Source organism: Muntiacus reevesi, chromosome 1 (assembly GCF_963930625.1).
Source record: "Muntiacus reevesi chromosome 1, mMunRee1.1, whole genome shotgun sequence".
Taxonomy (NCBI): Eukaryota; Metazoa; Chordata; class Mammalia; order Artiodactyla; family Cervidae; genus Muntiacus; species Muntiacus reevesi.
Genome location: NC_089249.1, coordinates 199,163,758 through 199,190,272, shown reverse-complemented (window position 1 = coordinate 199,190,272; position 26,515 = coordinate 199,163,758). Strand labels below are relative to the sequence as shown.

The 26,515-nt window shown below is 51.0% G+C and overlaps 2 protein-coding genes and 1 pseudogene across 6 annotated transcripts in view; 2 read left to right on the top strand and 1 right to left on the bottom strand.

Annotated features, from left to right (window-relative positions):
• Nucleotides 1–189: 189 nt before the first annotated feature.
• Nucleotides 190–24,075, bottom strand: DOHH (deoxyhypusine hydroxylase). 3 transcript variants are annotated; one of them, XM_065918069.1, is made up of 5 exons: nt 23,982–24,075; nt 5,391–5,721; nt 3,591–3,667; nt 2,004–2,244; nt 190–918 (listed from the first exon to the last, which is right to left on the bottom strand). In XM_065918069.1, the coding sequence occupies exons 2-5, from the start codon at nt 5,662–5,664 to the stop codon at nt 599–601; spliced, it is 912 nt and encodes a 303-aa protein (XP_065774141.1). In that variant the 5' UTR covers nt 5,665–5,721; nt 23,982–24,075; the 3' UTR covers nt 190–598. The 3 variants fall into 3 exon arrangements, with proteins under 3 accessions (XP_065774141.1, XP_065774140.1, XP_065774139.1); XM_065918068.1 differs by lacking the exon at nt 23,982–24,075 and adding an exon at nt 8,945–9,230; XM_065918067.1 differs by lacking the exon at nt 23,982–24,075 and adding an exon at nt 8,945–9,227 and having other exon boundaries at nt 192–918; nt 5,391–5,724.
• LOC136157000 (proteasome maturation protein pseudogene) lies at nt 8,739–18,747 on the top strand (annotated as a pseudogene).
• Nucleotides 23,129–26,515, top strand: part of FZR1 (fizzy and cell division cycle 20 related 1) — an 18,061-nt gene continuing 14,674 nt past the window's right edge. For all 3 annotated transcript variants that reach the window (XM_065918064.1, XM_065918063.1, XM_065918062.1), the window contains exon 1: nt 23,129–23,338. The gene's annotated coding sequence lies outside the window, so the exon portion shown is untranslated. The remainder of the gene's footprint in view (nt 23,339–26,515) is intronic.

Here is a 26,515-nt window from a genome sequence, read left to right as displayed (position 1 = left end):
TTTTATTCCTGGGAATTGATGGTGAAACAGGAGCACTAGCTTGTGGTTGGTCACACAGTCTCTGGGGCAGGGCAGATGCCAGAGCTGAGCTCTCCACACGCCTTTGTCCCCCACACTTAGATGTTTCTTTAGAGCTGCCGTCCCTCACCTCTGCCACCCCCCAACACACTCTGAGAGTCATCGCTTGGAAAAATAATTTAATAGTCCATCTAGGCTGTGTCCCTGGGACCTGCTTGCCATCCCTAAGCCCTTAGCTCCAAGCCATCTCACCCCACCCAGGGACCACCTCCCCACCCCACAAAGGACAGCTCCAATACCCCCAACCCTGGGGCCTGGGTTTCCCCACAGTGCCTTCCCTGCACCCTTCCATTCCTAGAGAAGCTGGGCCACCGCACCCCGACCCCCCAGAACACAGTTCTGTTCCCACAGCCCCTTGGTCCCCCCGCCTCGTGCTCAGCAGCAGAAGTGACTTCAGCGTGGCCCCTGGGAGCCTGCGATCAAGATGCAAAGTGGGCCAGGAGACAGGGAAGCAAGATCCAATTCACTCCAACACGGTTTATGCGCCGAGTCCAAGGGGGGAGACGGCCGGGAGGAGGCCCTAGGAGAGGGGTGAGCGCAGCCGCTCCAGGCCGTCCGCGTACTGGAAGGTCGACCCCGTCTCGTACTCGTACATGTCCAGGGCCACCTCGCAGCTCTCCCGCACCACACGCTCAGGGTCGGCCACGTGGGCCCGCAGGGCGGCCAGGCAGGCAGGCCGGGCGATGGCCCCCAGGGCCTCGGCGCACTCATGTCGTACCATGGGGTTCTCGGTGGGCCGCGCCAGGGCCGCCGCCAGCTGGGGCACTGCCGCCTCCTGCTGCATTTGGCCCAGAACGTAGCCGATCTCATGGCGGAAGAGGGCGCTGCTGCAGCGCAGGCCTACAGGGGAAGGAGGTCACGGGCTGGGATCACCACAGAGTGAGGAGGAGGCCTGGCACGGGGCACCAGGGGACAGAGGGACCGAGACGGGTCGAAAGGGGGTTCCTGTATCTGGGAGCACTCCCCAACACCCCACCCCCGCCAGTCCCGGAGTTCAGAGGTGGGACCTATGCCACCAGAGGGGCTGGGGAGGCAGGGTGGGCCCACCCGGACACTGGAAACTCAGCCTTCCCGCCCACCTCCCCGGGGGCCAGACTGGGCACGGCCTCCTCCTCCCGGTCCTGTCCCCTGCACCCCCAACTCCGTGCGGTGCCCCCACCGCCCAGTGCGATTTGCAGGCATCTTATACATTTGTGCTTCTGGGTCGTTTCCCGCACGATCCCCAGACTCTATAGTCTTTGTGACCCTGACAGGCAGAGAGTCCCAGGCCTTTCACCAGCACAGCCACACAGAGGGGCCACACGTCTCCTGATGGGGCCCCAACCCTTGGACCCGGGAGTGACCTGCCTGTGATCCGATGTCCTCTGGAGGCAGAGCTGGGATTGGAGGCAAGCCCGCCTGACTGTGCAGCTGCTGCTCCAGGCAACCACCCAGGACAGACCCACACCTGCCCCCTCTGCACTCCCGCCCTGGGTCCATGTGGTGGTGATGTCCCAGCACCTCCCTGGCCAGACAGGAAGCTCCAGGAAGACAGAGGGGCTCTGAGCGCTCTGTGGACCAGAAGCAGCCACCTCAGGCGTGAGGGAAGGGAGCAAGGGACCCCAGGATTCCCAGAGGCCCCTCCTCTTCTTTTCTGCTGGAGGAGCCACAGCCCCTCAGACCTGCACAGGGCTCCCTGCAGAGCTGAGATGAAAATGCCACCAGTAATGGTAATGGGGGCCTCTGGGGTCAAACCCAAGCTCTGCAGCTGAGACTGCTGTGTGACCTTGGACAAGCCCCTCTGCCTCTCTGGGCCTAGGCTCCCACCACGGGGAAGTGGGGGTAATAAGAGCACCTGCCCAGGATGCTATGCAGCTCTGTACAACAGATATGGTCACAGGGCCTCCCCAAGGGCCCCAACCCCGACCCCTGAAGCCCCTCCTCACCTTCAGCCAGTGCCAGGGCGGCCTCCTTGCCTCCGGCATCGCGCAGCGCGAACATGGCTCGGTATCGGTCGAACAGTGGCCGGGCCTCATCCAGCAGCGCCTCCCGCAGCCGCCCCAGGTCGCGCTCCTCAGCGGGCGGGGCCGGGTCCACAGACAGGTAGGGCCCCCGGACCGCTGACTCCCCCCTGTGCTGCTGCAGCCACTCCAGCCGCCGGATAGCCAGCTGGCATGTCTCGGCCACCTGCAGGGAGAGGGGCATACAGGCGGCCACTGGGGACGGGAGGGAAGGGAGTGGACATGCCAGCTCCCCCTCCAGCCCCCAGGGCTCCCGGTTTAGCAGGGGCAGAGCCCACAGACTCTGGACTAATTGATCCTTCCAGGCTGGAAACAACCAGCAGGGACTGCTGTGATCAGGGAATGATAGGGGAACAGTGGGTCAGAAGGAGTCATTCAGAGGTGACCAGTGAGAAAAGCATCAGGTGGGATCAGCCAGTGCAAAGGCCCCAAGGCAGGACTGTCAGGGGGGTGCCAGCAATAGACATGACCTGAGGAAGCCAGACCAGACTGCTTAAGACTACTGTCCTAAAGGTGATGACAAACCATGAGTCTTGAGGCTGAGAATAGGTTAACAGATGATAAATAAAAGTGATCCCTCCACACACAGGAACATCACTCGGTCCTGAAAAGGGGAGACGTCCAGACACCTGCCACCACGTGGATGGACCCTGAGACCATGGTGCTCAGTGAGAGAAGCAGACACAGAAGGACACACAGGGTGTGATTCCACTGACGGGAAACGTGCAGAGCAGGCAGGTCCTCAGACACAGAGAGTGGGTTCCTGGAGGTCAGGGGCTGGGGGAAGGGATGGGGAGTGACTGCTCAGGGGGATTGGGATTCCTTCTGGGGGGATGGCCTGTTCTGGGAATCAGACAGTGGTGATGGTTTTATAACTGTATGGATATATGAAGTGAAAGTCAAAGTCGCTCAATTGTGTCCGACTCTCTGAGATGCCATGGACTATACAGCCCAATGAAATTCTCTAGGCCAGAATACTGGAGTGGGTAGTCTTTCCCTTCTCCAGGGGATCTTCCCAACCCAGGGTTCGAACCCAGGTCTCTGGCATAGCAGGTGGATTCTTTATCAGCTGAGCCACTAAAACCAACCAAATGCACACTTTCAGGGAGTGAGTTTTATGGTATGTGACACATCTCAATAAAGCTGCTGTTTAAAGAAAAACTAAGGAACGCGGCAGGGAGACATTGGATGAGGCTGGGCGGAGATGAAGAGGTGGGTGGGTTGGGAAATCTACACGATGGAGGGACTGCCCATGGGAGGCTAGGGGAGAGGTGAGTGGGGGCTGGGCTGGCACCAGTGGAGCAGGGTAGGTGTTACGTGTGAATCAAGAATTCAGTTTTTTAAAAGTGAAGAGTCCAGTTTTGCCCAAAGAGGCAATAGCCGGTGTCCATCCTGACTGCAGCCCTCTTTCGGCATCCCTGGACCAGGTGGTCACCCTGACAACCAGACACAGGGTCTGAGGCCAGTTCCTGGACCCGAGATGGGGGTGGGCATGGGGGGGTGCTGCATTACCTCGACAACAGGGTCAGTAGAGTACTGCTTCAGGATCTCCAGCACCTCTGGGTCCCCAATGGCCCCCAGGGCCTCCCCTGAGAAGAACAGGGCAGAGAGTGCACATTGGCTGGTGAGGAAACACCTCAGATGCCTTCCCCCACTGCCCCTGCCTGTGTCCTGTGGATGGGCCACCCAGCCATGAGTTTTGGAGCAGGGACCAGTCCAGCCCTGAATCAATCTGCACCAATGAGTGTCCCTTCCCCAGAAATCAGACTTTGCTGGAACCTGGCTCAGACCCCACACTGGCCCAGAGCCCTAGAGCACAAGGCCCAGAGGGGAGACGCAGAAAAGCATGTCCTCACAACTTGGGGACATGGGTGGTGAGAGCCAAGAACATTCCGCTGAGTCGAGTCCATCAAGGAGAGCCCTGAAAACCTGGAGGAGGTTTCCAAGCTGCCTTGTGGGCAAGGAGGGTCAGCAGACAGGCACCATCCTGCCTCAGGGCCTTCGCACCACCCAGAACCCCTTTCCCCAGACAACTACCTAGATTACCCCCTTACTCCACTTGGATCTCTGTCCAGCAATTAAAAACAGCAATGCTGGACTTCCCTGGTGGTTCAGTGGTTGAGACTCTGAGCTTCAAATGCACTGGGTGCAGGTTCAATCCCTGGTCAGGGAACTAGGATCCCACACGTCCCATGGAAAGGCAAAAAAAAAAGGGGGGGGGGCAACACCTCTGGTACCCCCTCCCAGGCTTTATTTTCCTCCTTCACACTTAGGTAAGCGTTTACACCATTACATGACTGGGTATTCCAGAAAATCACACACAAGAAATCGAGGTTTGGGTTCAAACATTTCTCTGTAAGGAGAGCTCCCAGTGGAGTCAATGGTTGGGATCCTGAGAGGAGTCCAAAGCAGCCTGGCAAAGCTGGAGACTATCTTGGGGAAATATTCAAAAGGACCAAGAACAATCATAAATGGAAACACAGCCCCTCACTGGCTATCTGAGTCTCTTGTGAGAACAGCACCTGGCCCACAGTAGAGGATTTGTCCAGTGAATTTCCTGGCAGTCCAGTGGTTAGGACTCCATGCCTTCTCTGCAGAGGGCACAGGTTTGATCCCTGGTTGAGGAACTAAGATCCCACAAGCCATCTGGAGTGGTCATAAAAAGAAAAAAAAATTGTCCAGTAAGTGAAGTGACTGAGTAACCTCAGGTTGGCCTTTTATGGCCACTGTCTGTCTTTGTATGAGCAAAGAATGGTATTTCCAATTTTAACTGTTTTTTTTTTAAGTCACTCAGTCGTGTCCGACTCTTGGCAACCCCATGGACTGTAGCCTGCCAGGCTCCCCTGTTCATGGGATTTTCCAGGAAAGAATACTGGAGTGGGTTGTCATTTCCTTCCCCAGGGGATCTTCCTGACCCAGGGATCAAGCCCAGGTCTCCCGCATTGTCTGTGTATTTTCTTTTAATTAAAGAGACCAGGGACTTCAGGTGGTCCAATGGTAAAGACTCTGAGCTTCCAATGCAAGGGGTGTGGGTTCAATCCCTGGGCAAAGATCTAAGATACCACATGCCACATGGAGCGACCAAAAAAATAAAAACAAAAACAAAGAGATCACAATTTATGACTCGTGAAATTCATATCTCAGGGTCCATAAAGCTGGACTGGCTCGAGGCAACGCCCATCTATTACCTGGGGTTTATTGGCTCTCCTGCTTCAGCAGCAGAGCTGAGACGTGGAGCAGAGATGGTGGGAGGCATTCACCACCCACCCTCCCAGTGCTCGCCAGGCACACCCGCACCTCGTCCCCGCTCACCTGCCTCGTGGCGCACCATGGGCTCCTGGCGGGTGTCCCGCAGCACGTCCAGCAGCACAGGGATGGCCCGCCGGTCCTGCATTTGGCCCAGGCAGTAGGCCAGCTCATGCTTGAGCAGGGCTGAGTCATCATCGAAGGCCCGGCTGATCCAGGCAATGGCCACTGGACCCCCGAGCCCACGCAGTGTGAACAGTGCCCGGAAGCGGGCCTGCAGGGGCTGCTGGGGGTCAACCAGTGTCTGCCCCACTGCCTCCACCTCCTGCTCCGTCACCATGGCGATGCTGCCTTCCTCCCCACTTGGGCTAAACCAGGGGACTCTCAGCTTGAGAACCTGCTGGGGGCGGAAACCGAGACGCCATGTTAAAGGTGCCATTTGCTGCTAGCTGACTCGGTCATCTCAGAGTTAGGACTTCAGCGGGGTGGTTTCCAAACTACTGAACAGCCTGGGTGTCTGGGTCTGGCCCTGCCTACCTGCTGTGTGGCCTTCCCTAAGGCCCTTTTCCTCTCTGGGCCTGTGGCCTCGATCTACATCACTAATGACCTCCGCTGGTCTGCTCGCCACACAGCGGCCAGAGGGGCTGTGGAGACTGGTCCCCAACATGGCCTTCAGGGACGCTCACCTCCTGGTGTTTGTGGACTGTGTGGACCTCACCCCCACCCCACAGCGAATAGGGCTGACCCAGGTGAATGACGGGATATGAGAGAAAAGGCAATGTGACATGGGAGGGTCGTAAGGGACCCTGTGGCTTCCTCCTTGTGGCTCCAGGGGCCCACATGGTGGAGAAACTGAAGCCTCCCACCCCCAGCCCCAGCCCAGCCCTCAGATGATGTAGCCCGGTCAGGGTCTGCATGCAACCTCACGCGAGATCAGAGATCAGAGCCACAGCCACCCGGCTAAACCAGGCCCGGATCCCTGACCCACAGAGACTGAAAAATAGCGTTACTACTGTTTAGGGCTGCTGAGGACGTCCCCGGTGGTCTAGTGGTTAAGAATCCGCCTTCCAGTGCAGGGGACGCAGGTTCCATCCCTGGTCGGGGAGCTAAGATCCTACATTGTTGTTGTTGTTCAGCTGCTAAAACTCTGAAGGCAGGGACTGAGTGCTAGTCACCCCTGTACTCCCAATACACAATTCCTGAATAAGAACAATGACCATGGACTTCCCTGGCGGTCCAGCGGTTAAGAATCTGCCTGCCAATGCAAGGGACACTGATTTGATCCCTGGTCTGGGAAGATGTCACAGGTTATGGGGCAACTAAGCCTGCGAGCCACAGCTGCTGAGCCAGGATGCTGCCATACTGAAGCCCGCGAGCGCCCTAGAGCCCGTGCTCCACAACAGGAGAAGCCACCGCAATGAGAAGCCCATACACGGTAATTAGAGAAAGCCTGCAAGACCCAGCACAACCAAAAAATAAATAATAAATTTTTTTTAAAAAGAAAACTAAGGGACTTCCCTGGCTGTCCTGTGGTTAAAAATTCACCTTCCAACTCACAGGGTGTGGGTTCCATCCCTAGTTGGAAAGTTGAGCTCCCACATGCCTTGTGGTCAAAATGCCAAGACATAAAACAGAAGCAATATTGTAACAAATTCAACAAAGACTTTAAAAATCATCTACATCCAAAAAAAAAAAAAATTAAAAAGAACAATGACCATAACAAAAATAGCAACTGACATTTACACAGGATGCGCTACATGCCAGTCATCTATTCTAAGCCCTGACACTCCTAAACTCCCTCCATCCTCTCCATAACCCTTTGAGACAAGCACCATGGTCGTCAGTGTTTCACAGGAGGGGCCACCAACCACAGAGAGGTGAAGCACTTGCCTAGGAACCCAGTGAAGAGTTAGAGATCCCGGCAGCTGGGCTCCAGAGTCAAGGTCTAAACCACAAACGCAGGGTTGAAAGGAAGGATTAAAATGAAAGGGCGCAGCTGAGGCTGGTCTTCATCCTCCAGACCAGTAAGGACGCTTCGTGAACCTGACGAGCAGGCTGTGGCTCCCAGCGGAGCCAGTAGGGCCAACCTGGTATAATAAGGGAGGTGCGGTTGTCTGAGCACAGGTGACCATCAGAGGAGGTGGCGCTCAAAACAGGGATCATCAGGGACTTCCCTGGTGGCCCGCTGGCTAAGTTTCTGCGCTCCCAATGCAGGACCTGGCTTTGAACCCTGGTCAGGGAACTAGATCCCCTACGCCACAACTAAGATTCGGCGCAGCCAAATGAATAAATGAATACATAAACACAAAAGAGGGACCATCAGAAACTGCAGAAGCCAGGGGCGAGCAAGCTCATTAGAGATCATCCAGATTCAACTCATTGTTCTACAACAGATGAGCTGTGACCTGTCTGGGGTCACACAGCCAAGTCAGGACTCCTGACTCCCGGTCTGTGCAGGGACTCCTTCAAGACACAAAGGAGAAACACTAGTTTGCTTCCTGTCCCCAAGGCCTAGCACAGTGTCTGTCGCCACAGCAGCAGGCACTTAAGTATTGTTGAATGAACTGATTATCCACTGCCTGCCAGGCAGGGTACTGAGCACCTTATACACAGTATAACTCTGTATCATCTGTAAAATGGGTTTAAGGGGCACAGGGAACTCACTGAGTTGCTGCGAATGGAATTACACCCACAGAGCACTTAATACCACCGCTGGTACTTACTATGCATTTGATAAACCAGAGCTGGTGTTAAGTTACTTCTGCGTGTAGCCCAACATCCACTTCTGTGCTCAGGAGGGTAAGGTGTGCGTGTCGCGGGGTACACCTGGCCACCTGGACGCCCACTACTCATACTTCTAGGTCCAGTTTTTCAGTGGGAAGGGGGACAAGGGGGTGAACGTGGGGTTACAGAGATCAGTCCCCAATCAAGGCATAGGGGAACCGGCTCGCCCCTGCAAAGTTGTGTCTCAGAGACAGACTTCAATGAAGAATGAGTAAGGGATGGAAGAAGGGAAGTTCGGAATTCCCGAAATCCGCCCCCTCTAAACCAAGAATTTCCAACAAAAAGACCTCCGATAACTAACCCCACCCGCCCCCGCTAAAAGGCAGGTCGCCCCAACACGGCATCCCTCGGGGCAGCTCCCAGGATCCCCCAGCAATGACCGGCTCCCCCAAGCTCCTTGGAAGAGACTCCCAGGAACTGATATCTCATGGCATCACTGACTCAATGGACATGAGTTTGAGCGAACTCCGGGAGATGGTGAAGGAAAGTCTGATGTGCTGCAATCCATGGAGCAGCAAAGTGTCAGACACAACTGAGCGACTGAAAAACAAGATCCGTTTACGTGTGTCCTCAGTACCTGACGCTTCACAGTTTGGTTCTCCCAGAACCCCGAGAAAGAAGTCACCCAACATGGGACCTTCCCCCGCGCCCCACGTGCTGGTTCTTCATTACGCGCATTTCCGGAGACAGGGTCTGCAGAGCTGGAGCGAAATAGTTCGCCGGGACCTCCCAGAAGGGAGGCGTTTCTACTCCCCAGCGAAAGAATTCCAGCGCCGGGACCCCAGTGAGGCGTCCTCCCCGTCCCCCTCGCCTCCGGAACACCCCCAGTGAGTTACCAGATCGGAGGATCTACCGGACCGCCCGCTCCGCGGCCGCTGCCACCAACGCTTCACCAACCGCGACACTGCTACAGCGCTCTGGGGGCCGCCATCTTGCCGCCCGCGTGACCAGGCCGGACGGCACCACCGCAGCGCTGAGGGAGGATCCAATCTAAGGCTCCGCAGCGTGAGTGGGCCCGCAAGCCCGAGTTAGCAACGGTGCCATAGCTCACACTCACACCTCAGGAGGGATCTACGGGCACTTCTCAGGGAAAGGGAAGAGCAGCTTCCATCCTTTACACGCAAGAGATTTTCTCTCCGGCCTCCCCACCCGGTACGACGAATGGAAATGGTTTGTCCCAATTCAGCCGAGAGATGGGGCCGGCAAGCGACGCCCCTTGCTTAGTGTTCCTGGGGCGTGGTCAAGTCTCAGGGGCGTGGCCAATGGACTAGCTAAACGCTAGATAGGGAGGAATGAACAAAAGGACTTGACTTAGTCATTTATTCATTCATTTATTTATTCATTTAACAAACACTTTATGGGACTTCCCTGGTGGTCCGGTGATTAAGACACACTCCCAGTGCAGGGGGCACAGATTTGCTCCCTGGTTAGGGAACTAAGATCCCACCTGCTGTATGGCTTTCCTCCCCACCAAAAAAGAAAACAGACCGGAGGGACGGTGGAGGCAAAGAGAAGTATTCAGATTCTGAGTTAAATTTTGAAGGTGGAACGAACAGGATTTGCAGCTGGATTGCATATGGCATTTGGGAGAGTTCCGATTAGGATAAGCGCAAGGTTTCCGACACGTAAAGTGGATGGAGCCACCATGAACCATCCAGTTCAGTTCAGTGGCTCAGTCGTGTCCGACTCTGTGATTCCCAAGGACTGCGGCACGCCAGGCTTCCCTGTCCATCACCAGCTCCCGGAGCTTGCTCAAACTCATGTCCATCCAGTCAGTGATGCCATCCAACCATCTCATCCTTTGTTCTCCCCTTCTCCTCCTGCCTTCAGTCTTTCTCAGCATCAAGGGCTTTTCCAGTGAGTCAGTTCTTTGCATCAGCTGGCCAAAGAATTGGAGCTTCAACTTCAGCATCAGTCCTTCCAATGAATATTCAGGACTGATTTCCTTTAGGATGAACTGGTTGGATCTCCTTGCTGTCCACGGGACTCTCGAGTCTTCTCCAACACCACAGTTCAAAGGCATCAGTGCTTCAGCACTCAGCTTTCTTTATGGTTCAACTCTCACATCCATACTTGACTACTGGAAAAACCATAGCTTTGACTAGACTGACCTTTGTGGGTAATGTCTCTGCTTTTTAATATACTGCCTAGGTTTGTTACAGCTTTTCTTCCAAGGAGCAAGCACCATTAACCTCCCTATACTAACCACTCAGTTAACTCTACTTCTGAAATATGAAATAGAGTTGGAATTCAGTCACTTCATTCATCTTACCGCTTTGTCTCCAGGCTGCTGCCTACAAAGAAAAGAGAGCTTGTAAGGGATTATGTCAAAATAGTAGTTCCTCAAAAAGTTAAACATAGAATTAGCATCAAAAAAGTGAAAGTCACTCAGTCATGTCAGTCTCTTGTCTCTTTGAGACCCCATGGACTGTAGCCTGCCAGGCTCCTCTGTCCATGGAATTCTCCAGGCCAGAATACTGAAGTGGGTATCCGTTCCCTTCTCCAGGGATCGAACCCAGGTCTCCCACATTGCAGGTAGATTCTTTGCCGTCCTGAGCCACCAAGGAAGCCCAAGAATACTGAAGTGGGTAGCCTATCCTTTCTCCAACAGATCTTCCCGATCAAGGAATCAAACCAGGGTTTCCTGCATATGATCCAACAATTCCACTCCTAGAGAGAAATGAAAGCAGGGACTCCATAATTGCACACCCATGTTCATCACAGCGTTATTCACGGTGACCTCAGACCTTGGTAACCTCTAGCATATTTTCTCTCTATGAATTTGACTACTCTCGGAACCTTAGCAAGTGGGATCAAACAATATTTGTCCTTTTGTGCCTGGTTTATTTTGCTGAGCATAGTTGTCTTCAGAGTTCATCCACACTGTAGCATATGTCAGAACTTCCTTCCTTTTTAATTTCCTTCCTATTGCATGAGTGGAACCACATTTTGTTTATCTATTCATCCATCAGTGGATATTTGGATTGTTTCCACCTTTTGGCTATTGTAAATAATGCTGCTATGAACATTGGTGTACAAAGAGGTGTACCTCTTTGAGTCCCTATTTTCAAATCTTCTGGGCATATACCCAAGAGTGGAATTTCTAGATCATATAGTAGTTCTATGTTTAACTCTTTGAGGAACTGCTGAACTGTTGTCTATAGCTGCACTATCTTATGTTCCCACCAGCAACAAACAAGGATTCCAATTCTTCCTCTTTCTCATAGAAACCCTTGTTATTTTCTGCTTTTTTTTCAGTTTTTTTTTTTTATGTACACCATTTTTTAAATCTTCATTGACTTTGTTACAGTATTGCTTCCATTTTATGTTCTGAGTTCCTTTTTTTTTTTTTTTTTTTTGACTAAGAGGCGTCTGGCATCTTTCTTTCTCAGGTATCAAACCCATACCCTCTGAATTGTCCGTACCCTCTGAATTGGAAGGCAAAGGTGCAACCGCTGGACCACCAGGGAAGTGTTAGGGAAATTAAAATGGAGGAAGTCCTGTTCAGACTTCAGAAGCAGGGTAGCAGACCTATGACCTGCTTCTGACCTGCCTAGACACTGCTGGGATTCTGTGTCCGCCTCCAAGCAGGCAGCAAGCCAGGCAGCACTATAGATAAGAAAGGAAGTGAGTCCTGGAATCTCTTAAGCCTCTGAGGATCTGGTCAACCCCCTGGGGTTTAAGAAGTCTTATGACTCATGAGGTGAAACAAACAGTATTGTAAAAGTTCAAAGAAAAGCCTGAGCTAAAATTTTGCGCTCAAACTGATGATGATATCATTTTCTGCCTGGGATTAGAAGTGGGCGTGCCCGAAACTGCAATTTGAAATCTTACCAGTCGGCTGGATGCACCACCTGAGACCTACCCTGTTAACAAGGGACTTCCTAATGCTGTTCAAGTCTGGATGTTGGTCAGCGGAATCTGGTGATGTGTGTGCTGTTACTTTTCTCTATTGTTTCTATTTCCTTCCTTTAAAAAAAACAAATTATTTACTTATTTCTGGCTGCCCTGGGTCTTTGCTGTTTTTGCATGGGCTTTCTCTAGTTGCAGTGAGCAGAGACTACTCTTTGTTGTGGTACTCAGGCTTCTCATTGCAATGACTTCTCTTGTTGCAGAGCTCTAGGCATACAGGCTTCAGTAGCTGCAGTTCCTGGGCTCTAGAGTGTTATGGTGGACAGGTTTAGTTGCTCTGAGGCATGTGGGATCTTCCAAGATCAGGGATTGAATCATGTCCCCTGCATTGGGAGACAGATTCTTTACCACTGAGCCACCAACAAAGCCCTCTATTTCTCTTTTTTTAATGGCTGCATCTTGAAATGAAATCAAATAATCCTCTATTAAATACTGGAAGTGTTTATTGTGTGTTTGACAAGTGGTTTCTTTTCTTAAGGAATCCTTTGAACCTAAAAGGAAAATAAAACTTTTGGCAAACAGGAAGTCCTGTTATTTTCTTTTTGATAGTAGCCATCCTAATGGATGTGACGTATGCAACTTGTTTGGAGATGCATTAAAAAGTGAGATATACTGGTGAATGGATAAAAGGATGGATAAATACAGAATAGGGCAAAATTAGCAAAGTGTTCATTGAGAAAGTGGACAGTAGGCATATGACAATTCATTGTAAAAGTCTTTCAATTTTTCTGTATACTTGAAAGTTTTCATTATAAACTGAAAAACAGGTGGTGGGGCAAAGGAGGGCAATATCTATTCTCCGTGTTTCAACATTTCAACGTTAAATATTTGAAAAGTGTTTTAACTATTAAATGAGGAATCTTTGAGTCTGCAAATCCATTTTGAGGAATTTCACTGACACTAAGTAAAAAAATAGGTGAAAAAAGAAGCATTCGTTTCCACATTATTTGAAATGGCAAAAAAAAAAAACAAAAAAACAAAAAAAACCCCACTAACTTCCTCTTCTGCCTCCCTCAGCATTCAGTTCTCATCATCACTCACTTGGACCAGTAAAGGCGCCTCCACCCTGAACACCCCCGCCCCACCTCTCTCCTTTCCCCCACATTCTGTCCTCCCCGAGGAAGCCACCTGAGGGCGCCTGTGAGCACCAGCGACAGCTCCCACCCTCACCACCACAGTGTGTCTTCCCCGCACCAGCCACTAGAGGGAGCGTGTGAGCGCTTGAGTCAGGCACCGCCTTTGCTCTGCCCGCAGCCCTCCAGGGCTCCCACCTCCATGAGTAGTAAAAGCCTGCGTCCTCGTGCAGCTCACGAGGCCCTGCACGACCTGCCCGTCCTCTCCCAGCTCTCTTTTGCTTCCTCTCTCCCGCTCGCCCACTCTGCTCCAGAAACACGGCCTCCCGCTGTTCCTCCAACACACTAGACACAGTCCTGCCCCCAAGCCTTTGTGTATGCTGTGCCCTCTGCCTGGAAGACGTGGTCCTCCAAACACCTTTGTTCACTCTTTCACTGAAGTGCCAAGTGTTTACTCCTTTGCGCAAATGTTACCTCCTCCAAGAAGCCTACCTGGGCATTTTAATTACCTCAGTCTCTGCAGTCCTTTATGCAGTCCCCTGATTTATTCTTCTCCACAGCATCTATATTTTACTGTATGTGGGAGCTCACTCACTTTAGTCGTGTCCAACTCTTCTCGATCCTGTGGACTGTAGCCAGCCACGTTCCTCTGTCCATGGGGATTCTCCAGGCAAGAACACTGGAGTGGGTTGCCATGCCCTCCTCCAGGGGATCTTTCCAACCCAGGGCTCAAATCCTTGTCTCCTGCATTGGCATGTGGATTCTTACCACTGAGTCACCCAGGAAGCCCATATTTTACTGTACATTTGACTTAATTGCTTTGTTTACTACTTTCACCACTAGGACCCACTAGGATGTAAGCACCATGAGAGCAGCGATTTATGTCTGATTTGTTCTCCATGATGAGATATAATGGTGTGCTGGTTAATGAACTACCTGGAAAAAATAATTTAAAACCCTGATTTGCAGTATTTGCCAATTCTTGGCATGTAAATATTCCCATCACGGCCTGGTCACAAAATTCCTGATAGTGTCTCTTGTGAGTCAATGTATATTGAATCACTAAGTGGATCCCCAACTGCCGTTCCATGCCTGGCCCAAAATAGATGCTGAAGGACTTCCTTTGTGGTCCAGTGGTTGAGACTCCGCCTGCCAACGCAGCAGACACAGGTTTGATCCCTAGTCTGGGAAGATTTCACATGCTGAGGGGCAACTAAGCCCGTTCGCCACAACTACTGAAGCCAGAGGACCCTAGAGCCCGTGCTCTGTGACAGGAGAAGCCCAGGCACCGCAACTAGAGAGGAGCCCCCGATCACCACAACTAGAAAAAAACCCATGTAGCAACGAAGTCACAGCATAGCCAAAAGTGAATAAATAAACACAGGACCAAATTAAAAAAAAAAAAAAAAGTAAAGAAAGCAAGGCACAGACTCAATAATGTGGTCTCATTTATGTCATGTGAGAGCTGGAAACGAATTTTCAGACAAGACACAGAAGGAAAGAGAATAGAGTTTATTAGAGTTTAGAGTTTATTAGAGTTTAATAGAGTTTATTAGTCGCAGTTGGAGCAGCAGGCCAGCTTCCAGAGAGCCAGGGAGAGGTAACACTGAACGAGGTTTGTCTGCCTGTTTTTATAGCTGGGGAGCAAACAAATTGGCGAGAAGGGCCTGGTACTTTCTGTTCCCTGTTCTGAGGCCCTTCGGGCTTATCTTGTTCCTTTGTCCCTTGAAAAGTGAAAGGGTTAGTTTCTCAGTTGTTTCTGACTCTTTGCGACCCCATGGACTGTAGCCCACCAGGGTCCTCTGCCAATGCGATTCGCCAGGCGAGAATACTGGAGTGGGTTGTCATTCCTTTCTCTACAGGATCCTCCCAACTCAAGGACTGAACCTGGGTCTCCCGCATTGCAGGCAGATTCTTTACCATCTGAGCCTTTGCCCCTTGAACACCACAATTTAGATAAATGGACTTAGATATGTAAATTACATATGGGCTTCCCACCTGGCTCACTGGCAAAGAATCCACCTGCATGTGCATGAGACGGGTTGGATTCCAGATGCCCTGGAGCAACTAAGCCACATCGTTGAGGCTTTGCTCTAGATCCCGCAAGTCACAACTGGAGCCCAGGCTCTGCAACAAGAGAAGCTATTGCAATGAGAAGCCCGTGCACCTCAACTAGAGAGCAGCCCCCACTCACTGCAACTAAAAAAAAACCCACACAGCAAGGAAGACCCAGCACAGTCAAAAGTAAATGAATAAAATTATTAAAAAAACAAACAAGCATGAGGTCCATGAATGAAAAGCATCAACATGCTATGCACAGCAGAGAAGTCTCTTTGATAGGCCAACGGCTGATGTAAACATTCAGTCATTCATTTTGCAAATATTTATTATCTGCTGAATGGCAGGCACTGAGAAGGAGCAGTCTCTGGCCTCTTGGAGCTGATATCCCAATTGCTGTTACTTTTCATTTCTTACATTTTACTGGAGTAGAGCTGATTTACAATGTTGCGTTAAGTTTCAGGTGTACAGCCCAGTGATTCAGTGATTCAGTGATACATATGCATATTTTCATGCTTTTTAAGATTCTTTTCCCTTACAGGCTATTACAAATATTAAGTAGAGCTCCCTGTGCTGTATAGTAGATATTTTTTGGTTATCTTAAAAAAAAACCTGACATTAAAAAACTAATTTATTAATTTACTTTTGTCTGTGCCGGGTCTTCCTCGCTGTTCAGGCTTTCTCTAGTTGCGGTGAGTGGGGGCTACTCTCTAGTTGGAGTGTGTAGGCTTCTCATTGCGGTGATTTCTCCTGTGGAGCATTGGATCTAGGGCTTGTGGGCTTCAGGGATTGTGGCGCACAGGCTTAGTTGCTCTGAGGCATGTGGGATCTTCCTGGATCAGGGATCGAATCTATATCTCCTGCATTGCAGGCAGATTCTTTACCACTGAGCCGTCAGGGAAACCCTATCTTTTTTTTCGGTTGTACCTTGGGGCTTGTGGGATCTTAGTTCCCAGAGAAGCAGGGACTGAACCCTGGCATGTGCATGTGTGCTAAGTCACTTCGGTCGTGTTTGACTGTTTCCTCTGTCCAGGGGATATCCCAGGCAAGAACACTGGAGTGGGTTGCCATGCCCTCCTCCAGGAGATCTTCCTGACCTAGGGATGGAACCCACATCTCCTGTGGCTCCTGCATGGCAGGTGCATTCTTTACCACTGAGCTGCCGGGGAAGTATAAGTCGTGTATAAGTACATAGTACTTTTCCATTGTCCTCCTGTGTGTTCGAAAACTGATCCCAGAGAGCTGACTTAACAGCAGACCTGCCTGGCTTGCAGGGCCACCATCAACAACCACATTGGGTGGCTCGGGCTTATATCCACAATGAGCTTCCCCGTGGGCCAGGCGCTGTGTTGACTCCGGAAGGCTTGGGGCTGCATGCCAGGCGTGAGCAGCCCCAGGAAAGCTCTGGGAGTGAGAGGAGATAGACCCAGGGCTGAAGGAAGCAGATAGCCGATGCCACACCCAGCAGCTGGGCCTGTGTACCTCTGTGAACTTGGAATCTTGAAGATGCAGGTTTGTGGGGAGACTGATAACCAAGGGGCAGTCTGTGCTGAGTTGGACCCAACCCACTTTCAGCTCTGAGGGTTCTATTTTTTTTTTTAATAATTGAAGTACAGTTGATTTATAATGTTGTTAGTTTCCAGTATACAGCAAAGTGATTCAGTTATTTGTATGTATTAAAAGTTAAGTTAGTCACTTAGTCATGTCTGACTCTGTGACACCACGGACTGTATGCCCCTCTATGGATGGGATTCTCCAGGTAAGAATACTAGAGTGGGTTGCCATTCCCTTCTCCAGGGCAACTTCCCAACCCAGGGATCAAATCCAGGTCTCCTGCATTGCAGGAGGATTTGTAACCATCTGAGTCACCAGGGAAGTCCATTTGTATGTATGACTATATCTATAACTCTTTTTCCAGTTATACATATATATATTCTTTTTCAGATTCTTTTCCACAGTAGATCATTACAAGATACTGAATATAGTTCCCTGTGCTACATAGTAGGCCTTTGTTGGTTATCTTTTTTTTTGGCTTCATGGAGTCTTCGTTGCTGCCTGGGCTTTCTCTAGTTGCAGTGAGCAGGGGCCACTCTTCGTTGCAATGTGAGGACCCCGCATTGCAGTGGCTTCTCTTGTTGCAGCGCACAGGCTCTAGGCGCTCAGGCTTCAGTAGTTGTGGATTCAATCCCTGGTGAGGGAACTAAGGTCCCACAAGCAGCAGGGTGTGGTCACATTTTTTTTTAAGTTTTAAAAAAATAGACATTTACATTGAGATGACGGTAGAGTCATATGCAGTTGTAAGAAATCATACAGAAGATTGCAGTGTACCCTTCACCCAGTTTTCCCTGATGGTAACCGCAGGCAGAACACACACAGAGGGCTTCCCTGGTGGTCCAGTGGTTAAGAATCTGCCTTGCAACGCGAGGGACATGGGTTTGATCCCTGGTTCGGGATGATCCCACATGCCACAGGACCACTAGGCTGGAGCGTCACAACTATTGAGGCCATGTGCTGCAGTGACGGAGGCCGCCCGCCTTGAGCCGGTGCTCCAAGACGGGAAGCCTGAGCATGTGACGGAAGTAGCCCCTACTTGTCGCAACTAGAGAAAGCCTGCACGCAGCAACAGAACCCCAGCACAGCCAAAAAGAAAATAAATAAATCTTAAACACACACACAGACAAGGAGGCTTTGCCCAAGGAAGTTGAAGATTCCTGCCAGAGGACTTGAATCTCAGCCAAACGACAGGATTCCAGTTATTGAGTTTCCAGCAAGTGGACTTTTTGAAAGTCATGATCTTCTTCCACAGGGTTTTCCTTATGTGAAAAAATGAACTTTTGCCTGGTCATCCTCTTGAATGGCCAGAAAAAACTTCCCAGCCCAACCGAGATAAAATGAACTTTTCCACACTACATCCTGAGGCCCTTTGTGCCACTAAAACTGCAGATGGAATTCGAAGCAGCACAGGCTCAGCAGTCTTCCACTTCTTCCAAGCTCAAACCTTTCACCGGATAGTATGAGGGATAACAATCAGACGACTGGATTTGAAGAGATCCCTTTTTAAAACTTTTTTTAAAAATTTATGTTAGATGTGGTGGGTCTTTGTTGCTATGTTTGGGCAGATCATCGCGTGGCTTCTTATTGCTGAGCACTGGCTCTAGGGCATGGGCTCGGTTCTGGCGGCACTCAGGCTTAGCTGGTCTGCAGCATTTGGGATCTTCCTGGAGCAGAGATCGAATCCATGTCCCCTGTGTTGGCAGGCACATTCTTAACTACTGTGCTACCAGGGAAGTCCAGATTTGAGAAGATATTCTTTTTTTTTTTTTTTTTCATTTTATTTTATTTATTTATTTTTTTTCAAATCATTTTTTTTTCATTTTATTTTATTAGTTGGAGGCTAATCACTTCACAACATTTCAGTGGGTTTTGTCATACATTGACATGAATCAGCCATAGAGCTACACGTATTCCCCATCCCAATCCCCCCTCCCACCTCCCTCTCCACCCGACTTGGAGAAGATATTCTTAATGACCTGTCACAAAGTGAACTACTTGGAGAACCCCACTTGATGGTTGGAGATAAACTTGGTTGGCTATAATGCAGTGTGCTGCTGATGAAAATAGAGGGGCTGTGTCTTGTTTACGGGGCTTCCCAGGTGACTCAGATGGTAACAGGAGACCCAGGTTTGATCCCTGAGTCAGGAAGATACCCTGGAGTAGGAAATGGCAACCCCCTCCAGTATTCTGGCCTGAAAAATCCCATGGACAGAGGAACCTTGAAGGCTACAGTCCATGGGGTTACAAAAAAATCACACACAACTGAGCGACTAGCACTTTCACTTTCACTCACATCCATACATGACTATTGGAAAGACCATAACTTTGATTATACAGACCTTTGTCGGCAAAGTGATGTCTCTGCTTTTTAATACACTGTCTAGGTTTGTCATAGCTTTCCTTCCAAGAAGCATGAGTCTTCTAATTTCATGCCTGCAGTCACCATCCACAGTGATTTTGGAGCCCAAGAAGAGAAAATCTGTCACTGCTTCCACTATTATCCCTTCTATTTGCCATGAAGTGATGGGACCAGATGCCATGATCTTAGTTTTTTGAATATTGAGTTTTAAACCAGCTTTCCACTCACCTCTTTCCCCCTCATCAAGAGGCGCTTTAGTTCCTCTTTGCTTTCTGCCAGTAAAGTGGTATCATCTGCATATCTGAGGTTTTTGATATTTCTCCTGGCAGTCTTGATTCCAGCATGTAACTCATCCAGCCCAGCATTTCGCTTCATGTACTCTGCATATAAGTTAAATAAACAGGGTGACCATATATAGCCTTGTCATACTCAGGTCCCAATTTTGAACCAGTCCTTTGTTCCATGTAAGGTTCTAACTGTTGCTTCTTGACCTGCATACAGATTTCTCAGGAGGCAGGTAAGATGGCCTGGTATTCCTATCTCTTTAAGAATTTTCCAGTTTGTTGTGATCCACATAATCAAAAGCTTTTGTGTAGTCAACGAAACAGAAGTAGAAGTTTTTTCTGGAATCCCCTTGCTTTCTCTATCATCCAACAAATGTTGGCAATTTGATCTCTGGTTCCTCTGCCTTTTCTTGTACATCTGGAAGTTCTCAACTCAAGTACTGCTGAAGCTTAGCTTGAAGGATTTTGAGCATAACCTTACTAGCATGTGAAATGAGTGCTGGTGCTGCTGCTGCTAAGTCACTTCAGTAGTGTCAAACTCTGTGTGACCCCATAGACAGTAGCCCACCAGGCTCCCCAGTCCCTGGGATTCTCCAGGCAAGAACACTGGAGTGGGTTGCCATTTCCTTCTCCAATGCATGAAAGTGAAAAGTGAAAGTGAAGTCACTCAGTTGTGTCCTACTCTTTGCAACCCCATGGACTGTAGCCTACCAGGCTCCTCTGTCCGTGGAATTTTCCAGTCAAGAGTACTGGAGTGGGTTGCCATTTCCTTCTCTGAAAAGGAGTGCACTTGTATGGTAATTTGAACATTCTTTAGCACTGCCCTTCTTTGGAATTGGGATGAAAACTAACCTTTTCCAGTCCTGTGGCCACTGCTGGGTTTTCCAAATTTGCTGACATATTGAGTGCAGCACTTTTTTTGTTGTTGTTGTTGTTGCAATGTTGTTTTATTTATTTATTTTTAATTCTTTATTTTTTACTTTTTATTTTTTTGGGTTTTGTCATACATTGACATGAATCAGCTATGGAGTTACATGTATTCCCCATCCCGATCCCCCTCCCTCCTCCCTCTCCACCCGATTCCTCTGGGTCTTCCCAGTGCACCAGGCCGGAGCACTTGTCTCATGCATCCAACCTGGGCTGGTGATCTGTTTCACTATAGGTAATATACATGCTGTTCTTTCGAAACATCCCACCCTTGCCTTCTCCCACAGAGTCCAAAAGTCTGTTCTGTACATCTGTGTCTCTTTTTCTGTTTTGCATATAGGGTTATCATTACTATCTTTCTAAATTCCATATATATGTGTTAGTATGCTGTACTGTTCTTTATCTTTCTGGCTTACTTCACTCTGTATAATGGGCTCCAGTTTCATCCATCTCATTAGAACTGATTCTAATGAATTCTTTTTAATGGCTGAGTAATATTCCATGGTGTATATGTACCACAGCTTCCTTATCCGTTCATCTGCTGATGGGCATCTGGGTTGCTTCCATGTCCTGGCTATTATAAACAGTGCTGCGATGAACATTGGGATACACGTGTCTCTTTCTGATCTGGTTTCCTCAGTGTGTATGCCCAGAAGTGGTATTGCTGGGTCATATGGCAGTTCTATTTCCAGTTTTGAGTGCAGCACTTTAACAGCGTCATCTTTTTGGATTGGAAATAGTCAGCTGGAATTCCATCACCTCCACTAGCTTTGTTGGAAGTAATGCTTCCTAAGGCCCACTTGACTTCACACTCCAGGATGTCTGGCTTTAGGTGAGTGCTTACACCACTGTGGTTGTCCAGGTCATTAAGATCTTTTTGGTACAGTTCTTCTGTGTATTCTTGCCACCTCTTCTTAATCTCTCCTTCTTCTGTTAGGTCCTTACTGTTTCTGTCCTTTATCATGTCCATCCTTGCATGAAATATTCCTTTGATATCTCCAATTTTTGTGAATAGATCGCTAGTCTTTCCCATTCTGTTGTTTTTCTCTATTTCTTTGCATTGTTCATTGAAGAAGGTCTCCTTGTCTCTCCTTGTTATTCTCTGAAACTCTGCATTCAGTTGGGTATATCTTTCGTTGACTTTAATGTCTAAACTATTATTATTTTGTATTGACTGTTTTCCTTTCTTTCTGCATTTTCTCACTTCTCTGATAAAATTTGGGCTTCCTTTGTGGCTCAGCTTGTAAAGAATCTGCCTGCTATGTGGGAGACCTGGGTTGGATCCCTGGGTTGGGAAGATCCCCTGGAGAAGAGAAAGGCTACCCACTCGAGTATTCTGACCAGGAGAATTCCATGGACTGTATAGACCATGGGGTCCCAAACAGTTGGACATGACTGAGCGACTTTCACTTTTCACAGATTTTCACACAGATCTCCAATTCTAGGAGTGGACTTGCTGGGTCATCTGGTAATTCTACATATGCCTTTATGGACACTGGCTGAACTGTTCCCACAGTGGCTGCCCCATTTTACAATCCCACCAGCAATGTATGAGGGTTCTATGCCTTTGCCAACAATCTGTTTCCTGGGTGGTGGTGGGTATTTAGTTTTTTAAATCACAGCCATCCAGTAGGCTGAAGTGGTAGGTTTGTGATCTAATTTGCATTTCTTCCTGTACTACAGGTGGTATTTTTTTTTTTCATGAGTTGGCCATTTATTTCCTTTCTTTGGAGAAATGTCCATTTGGCTCATTTGCCCAGTTTTTGAACAGAGATTTTTTTCTGTTTTGTCGACTGGAAGAAAAACACAAGTGACCTAGAGGTTGAGAGTTATGTTTTATTTGGAGGAAATTTTTAGGACTGAAGTCCAGGAGGCAGCATCTCAAGTAACCCTGAGAGAACTGCTTGGAAGGGAGGGAGGGAGAGAGAGAGAGAGATAAAGAGAGAGAGAGTGAGAGTGTGTGTGTGTGTGTGTGTGTGTGTGTGTGTAGGAGTCAGGTTACATAGAAGTTTTGCAACAAAAGGCAAGTAGTCTGAACGTCCAAAGTAATTTTGTGAATTAAAGAAAACCAGATAATCCAAGTTAAGGAATTTAGCACTTTTCTCTGTTTGAGAAGATGCTAGAGTCTGGGCTCAGTGAAATCATTCCTTTGATATGCATCTCAGTTATCTCGGGACGATATCCTATTTTCACACCCTGAGTTCCTCTGGGCTCACCAGAGGGAGTGACTGTAGTCTGAGGGCTGATAGAGGGCAGATATTCTCCTTCCCAAGTTCCCTCAGGTTCACTGGCTCACACTGGAGGGCTACAATTGCTGATGACGGTAACATCCTTGGTTATCGACACCACAGGAACTACTCCATTTCTCAGTTCCCTGCTTGGAGGATCTGGAGGAGCACCCAGAGGACTATAATATGGTATTGAATGAATGAGTGAGTAAATGTGTTTCAACAGGCAGTGGGGTTTGCACAACCAGCACCCACCAGCGCTTATCTGGGGGTGTGACTGCGACATTCATTGCGATGGTGGGTCTGCCCAAGGGGCACCTGTTTCTGCGACGGTCCTCTAACAACCACGCCCTAAACTGAACCGGGTCACTACCCCAGATTCCCACGTAGCCGCCTCCCTAGGGCCGAGATCCGGTTCAGGTGCGGTTGCCCTGGGCAACCTGTCGCGCTACGCTTCCTGTATTGATTCGAATCGCAACTTACGTCACGTCCTCCCGAGATGCCCGAGGCGCGCAGGCGCAACCGCGCGAAGTAGGCGGGGCGTGACGGGGCGCGGGCCCGATGCCCGGGCGCGCGGGGGCGTGGCGGGGCGTGGCGGCGGCACCCAGCGCGCCGGCGCGGGGGCGTGGCCGGTCGCGGGAGCGCGCGCGGCGGAGGAGGGCGCCGGAGGCCGCCGAGCAGCGGCCGACGCCATATTAAGGAGCGCGGAGCCCGGGATCCCGTCAGCTGCGGCCGCGGCCGGACGCGGCGGAGCTGCGCTCAGCACGGGTGGGCGCGTCGCGGCGCCGGGAGAGGCGGGGCCGGTGGAGCCAGCGGGCGAACGGGAGCGAGCCAGGTGAGGCGGCTGAGGTCTGGGGACCCGCCCCCTGGACCCGAGCTGTGACCCCGGAGCCGGGCCGGGCCTGGCAGCGGCGTGGATCTGTCCCGGGCCCCCGAAAACGAGCCGGCGATCCGACCCACCACTCCCAAGCTCGAGCCCCCCATCCGGGAGCCGGCCAGACCTCCGAGCGCCGCTCCCCAAGCCGAGCTAGGCCCGGGTAACCTCAGCATCCCGTCTCCCGTCGGAACCCCCATGTCCGAGCCTTCCCCCAGACCAGGCCCTGGGTGACCTCCCCAACCCGAGCCACCTGCAGCCCGCCATCTCCCCGCGAGGTCAGCGTCCCTGTTCTTTCTAATTATGAGGTTGAGCTCTGACCACCCTTAAACCGGGGGACTCCCCAATCCGCCCACCAAAACGGCCGGCCGACGCCCTAATCCGTACTCTGCATCTCTGGCCTGTCAACCTCGGGTCTCCCGAGCTCCGGCCTGGCCCAAATTGAAACTGCCCCCCGCCCGCCTCCGAGCTGTCACGACTCACTCAGGTCTGGACCAACCCCTGTCCCCGCCCGGATAAAACACAATCCAAGCCTTGTGGACCCTGGGACAACCGGGCTGAGGGTGCGGAGACCCTGTCCGTCGGCGCTCCCCATTGTACTCACCGCGCCCCTCTCTGCTCCTGGCACACGGAAGCAGTTAGACGACGAGTTTTGAATACATAAGTGCCCCTCTGGCTCCCGGCTCCTCTGGTTTCTGCTCCTGCCTCCCTCCCTTTTCAGTTTGTCCCGTTCTGACCACGACCCACCCAGAATCCACCTCTCCATTTCGCTGCTGACTCCACCAAAATCTGAGACCGCCTGGCTGTGCCCAACCACTCTCCAACCCGGGATCATTCTGGTCTTCCTCCAAGCACAAGCGCAGCCACTTGGGAAAGGCCACAGTCACCCCATCAGAGCCATCTTCCACAACTAAAAACTGACCCCCGCCTCCCATTGGCCTTGCACTATTCTGACCTGCCCCCAATTAAAAGCCTGAGTTCCACCGTTGTGTCCATGTCCAGCCTAAACCCGTTTTGTTTCCCCCCATCATATCTTCTCTGGGTTCAAGGGCCTTTAGATTGGGGACTAGATTCCTCCGCCCCCACCCTGGTACACTAAGCAATGACCTCATGCCTCTGGCTGTCGAGGCAACACCCCATCTTCTGTGCCCCTCCACCCCACTTCTCACCATCCCTTGAGTGAGGACAATTTACCTAAAGAAAAACCATCCATTAAGACCTCATGCAGCCAGATCCCTTCCCCAGATGGAGCCATGTGGGAATGTCTGTGTAATAAAGACCTTTGAGGGGTCTCTCCTGATGGTAGTGGCTGGATCTGTCTTCTGAAAGCTGATGAGATCTGGGCGGGGGGGGGGGGGGGGGGGGGGGCATCCCGAGAGTGGTGCACCTTGTCGCTTGGAACACCTCCCAGTCCATATATGGGTAGACTGTCTCGTGCGTCCTCGTGGCCTGTGATGTGGAGGGTTCCTTTTGTTTTGGCCACGCCAGGCTCGTGTTTCTTCTGAACACTCCTCTCAGAGTGGAGGCAGGTGTGCTGGCCACTCGCTGGTGCTTTGTGTTGTGAGGTTTGATTGCTCCCAGAGGGTTCCATTAATGAATGATGCAGGCCCTGCCTCTCCAAAGCCCGGGGCCCTGGTCATCGGACAATGCTTGGCTCAAGGGACACTTGCTTTGCTGTGGTGAGGGGCAGCGTCCCCTTGACTGTGCTGGCCAGCTTGCTGCCAGGACTGTTACCCAGGAAGGTCTCAGAGTCTGTGCCTGGGCCAGTGGCGTCTGTCTGGGGCTGGGCACGGGGGACCTTGAAGCCTCAAGAGGCTTCAGAAGCAGATCATAGATGCTCACACTGGGCCCTCTGTTCCGGCCGGAAGTCACCTGCCATTCATATTTATTGGGGCTGCTGACTGGGGCAGGATTTGTGTAGCAGCGACTTCTGCCTTTGGAGAGGCCCACAGTGGCATTGGCTGTGGGGACCTTTCGCTCAGTGTTACTGAGAGGGATGAGGATCAGAAGCCAATCTATCTTCCAATCTATCTGGGACTCCGGGCTGACTTGGAGATTGAGGGACTTGTTCTTAAAGAAAGCAGCCGACTTGGAGCACCCTGTAATCCTTCTCTTTGGGAGATTTTTGTCTGGGACACTGGCATTGTCTGGGGACATCTATGGTTGTCACCACTGGGGAGGTCCTAACATTGAAGGGGTGGGGTCAGAAATGGGGCTTCACACCCCATGGCGCCCAGGATGGTCCCCCACCAAGAATGATCTGGCCCTGATCCTGAAAGTCCATGGTGCCAAAGTTGGAGGCCTGGGACCAGAGCACCGACCAAAGCCTGTGAGTGCAAAGTCTCCATGTCAGTGCCCTGAGACGCTGGGGCTGGAGAGCCCTGGCTGGAGCGGATAGAGAGTGGGCAGTCCATCTTGGGGACTGGCACAGGGAGCCAGTGGCCTGCAGAGCTGGGAAAGGGGTGTTCAGCCCTCCTCTTCTGCCCCAATAGCTCCCAGTGCTGCTGGGAGCAGTACTGCTGCTTCGTTGTATCAGCCAGCTCGTCAGCTCCTCTGGTCTTGGCCCTGCCTGCCCCTTACTGCCTCCCCCAGTCTTTGGCTGCTGCGGAGCCTGCCCAGTGCAGGCAGGGAGTGTTTAAGTCGGGACAGGCGCAGGGCCCAAGCTCCCCCTGACAGTCTCCACGGGACGTTGGTGGCCCTGACTGCTGTGTCCTGTGTCCTTGGCAAGCGACTGCCTTCTCCTGCCTCAGTGTCCTCGGTGTGAAGGGATTGAGAGCACGCACTGTGCCCCCTCTCGGCTTGGCCTCCTTTAGTCATCCCGCCACCACTCACGTGGCAGCCTGCACCTTCCCCTCTGTCCTTCAGCCTCCTCCACTGTTGTTCACACATTAAGTTGTGTCCAACTCTTTGCAACCCCATGGACTGCAGCACACCAGGCCTCCCTGTCCTTCACCATCTCCCAGAGCTTGCTCAAACTCAGGTCCATTGAGTCAGTGATGTCATTCAACCATCTCATCCTCTTTTGCCCCCTTCTCCTCCTGCCCTCAGTCTTTCCCAGCTTCAGGGTCTTTTCCAATGAGTCGGCTCTTCACATGAGGTGGCAAAAGTATTGGAGCTTCAACATCAGTCCTTCCAGTG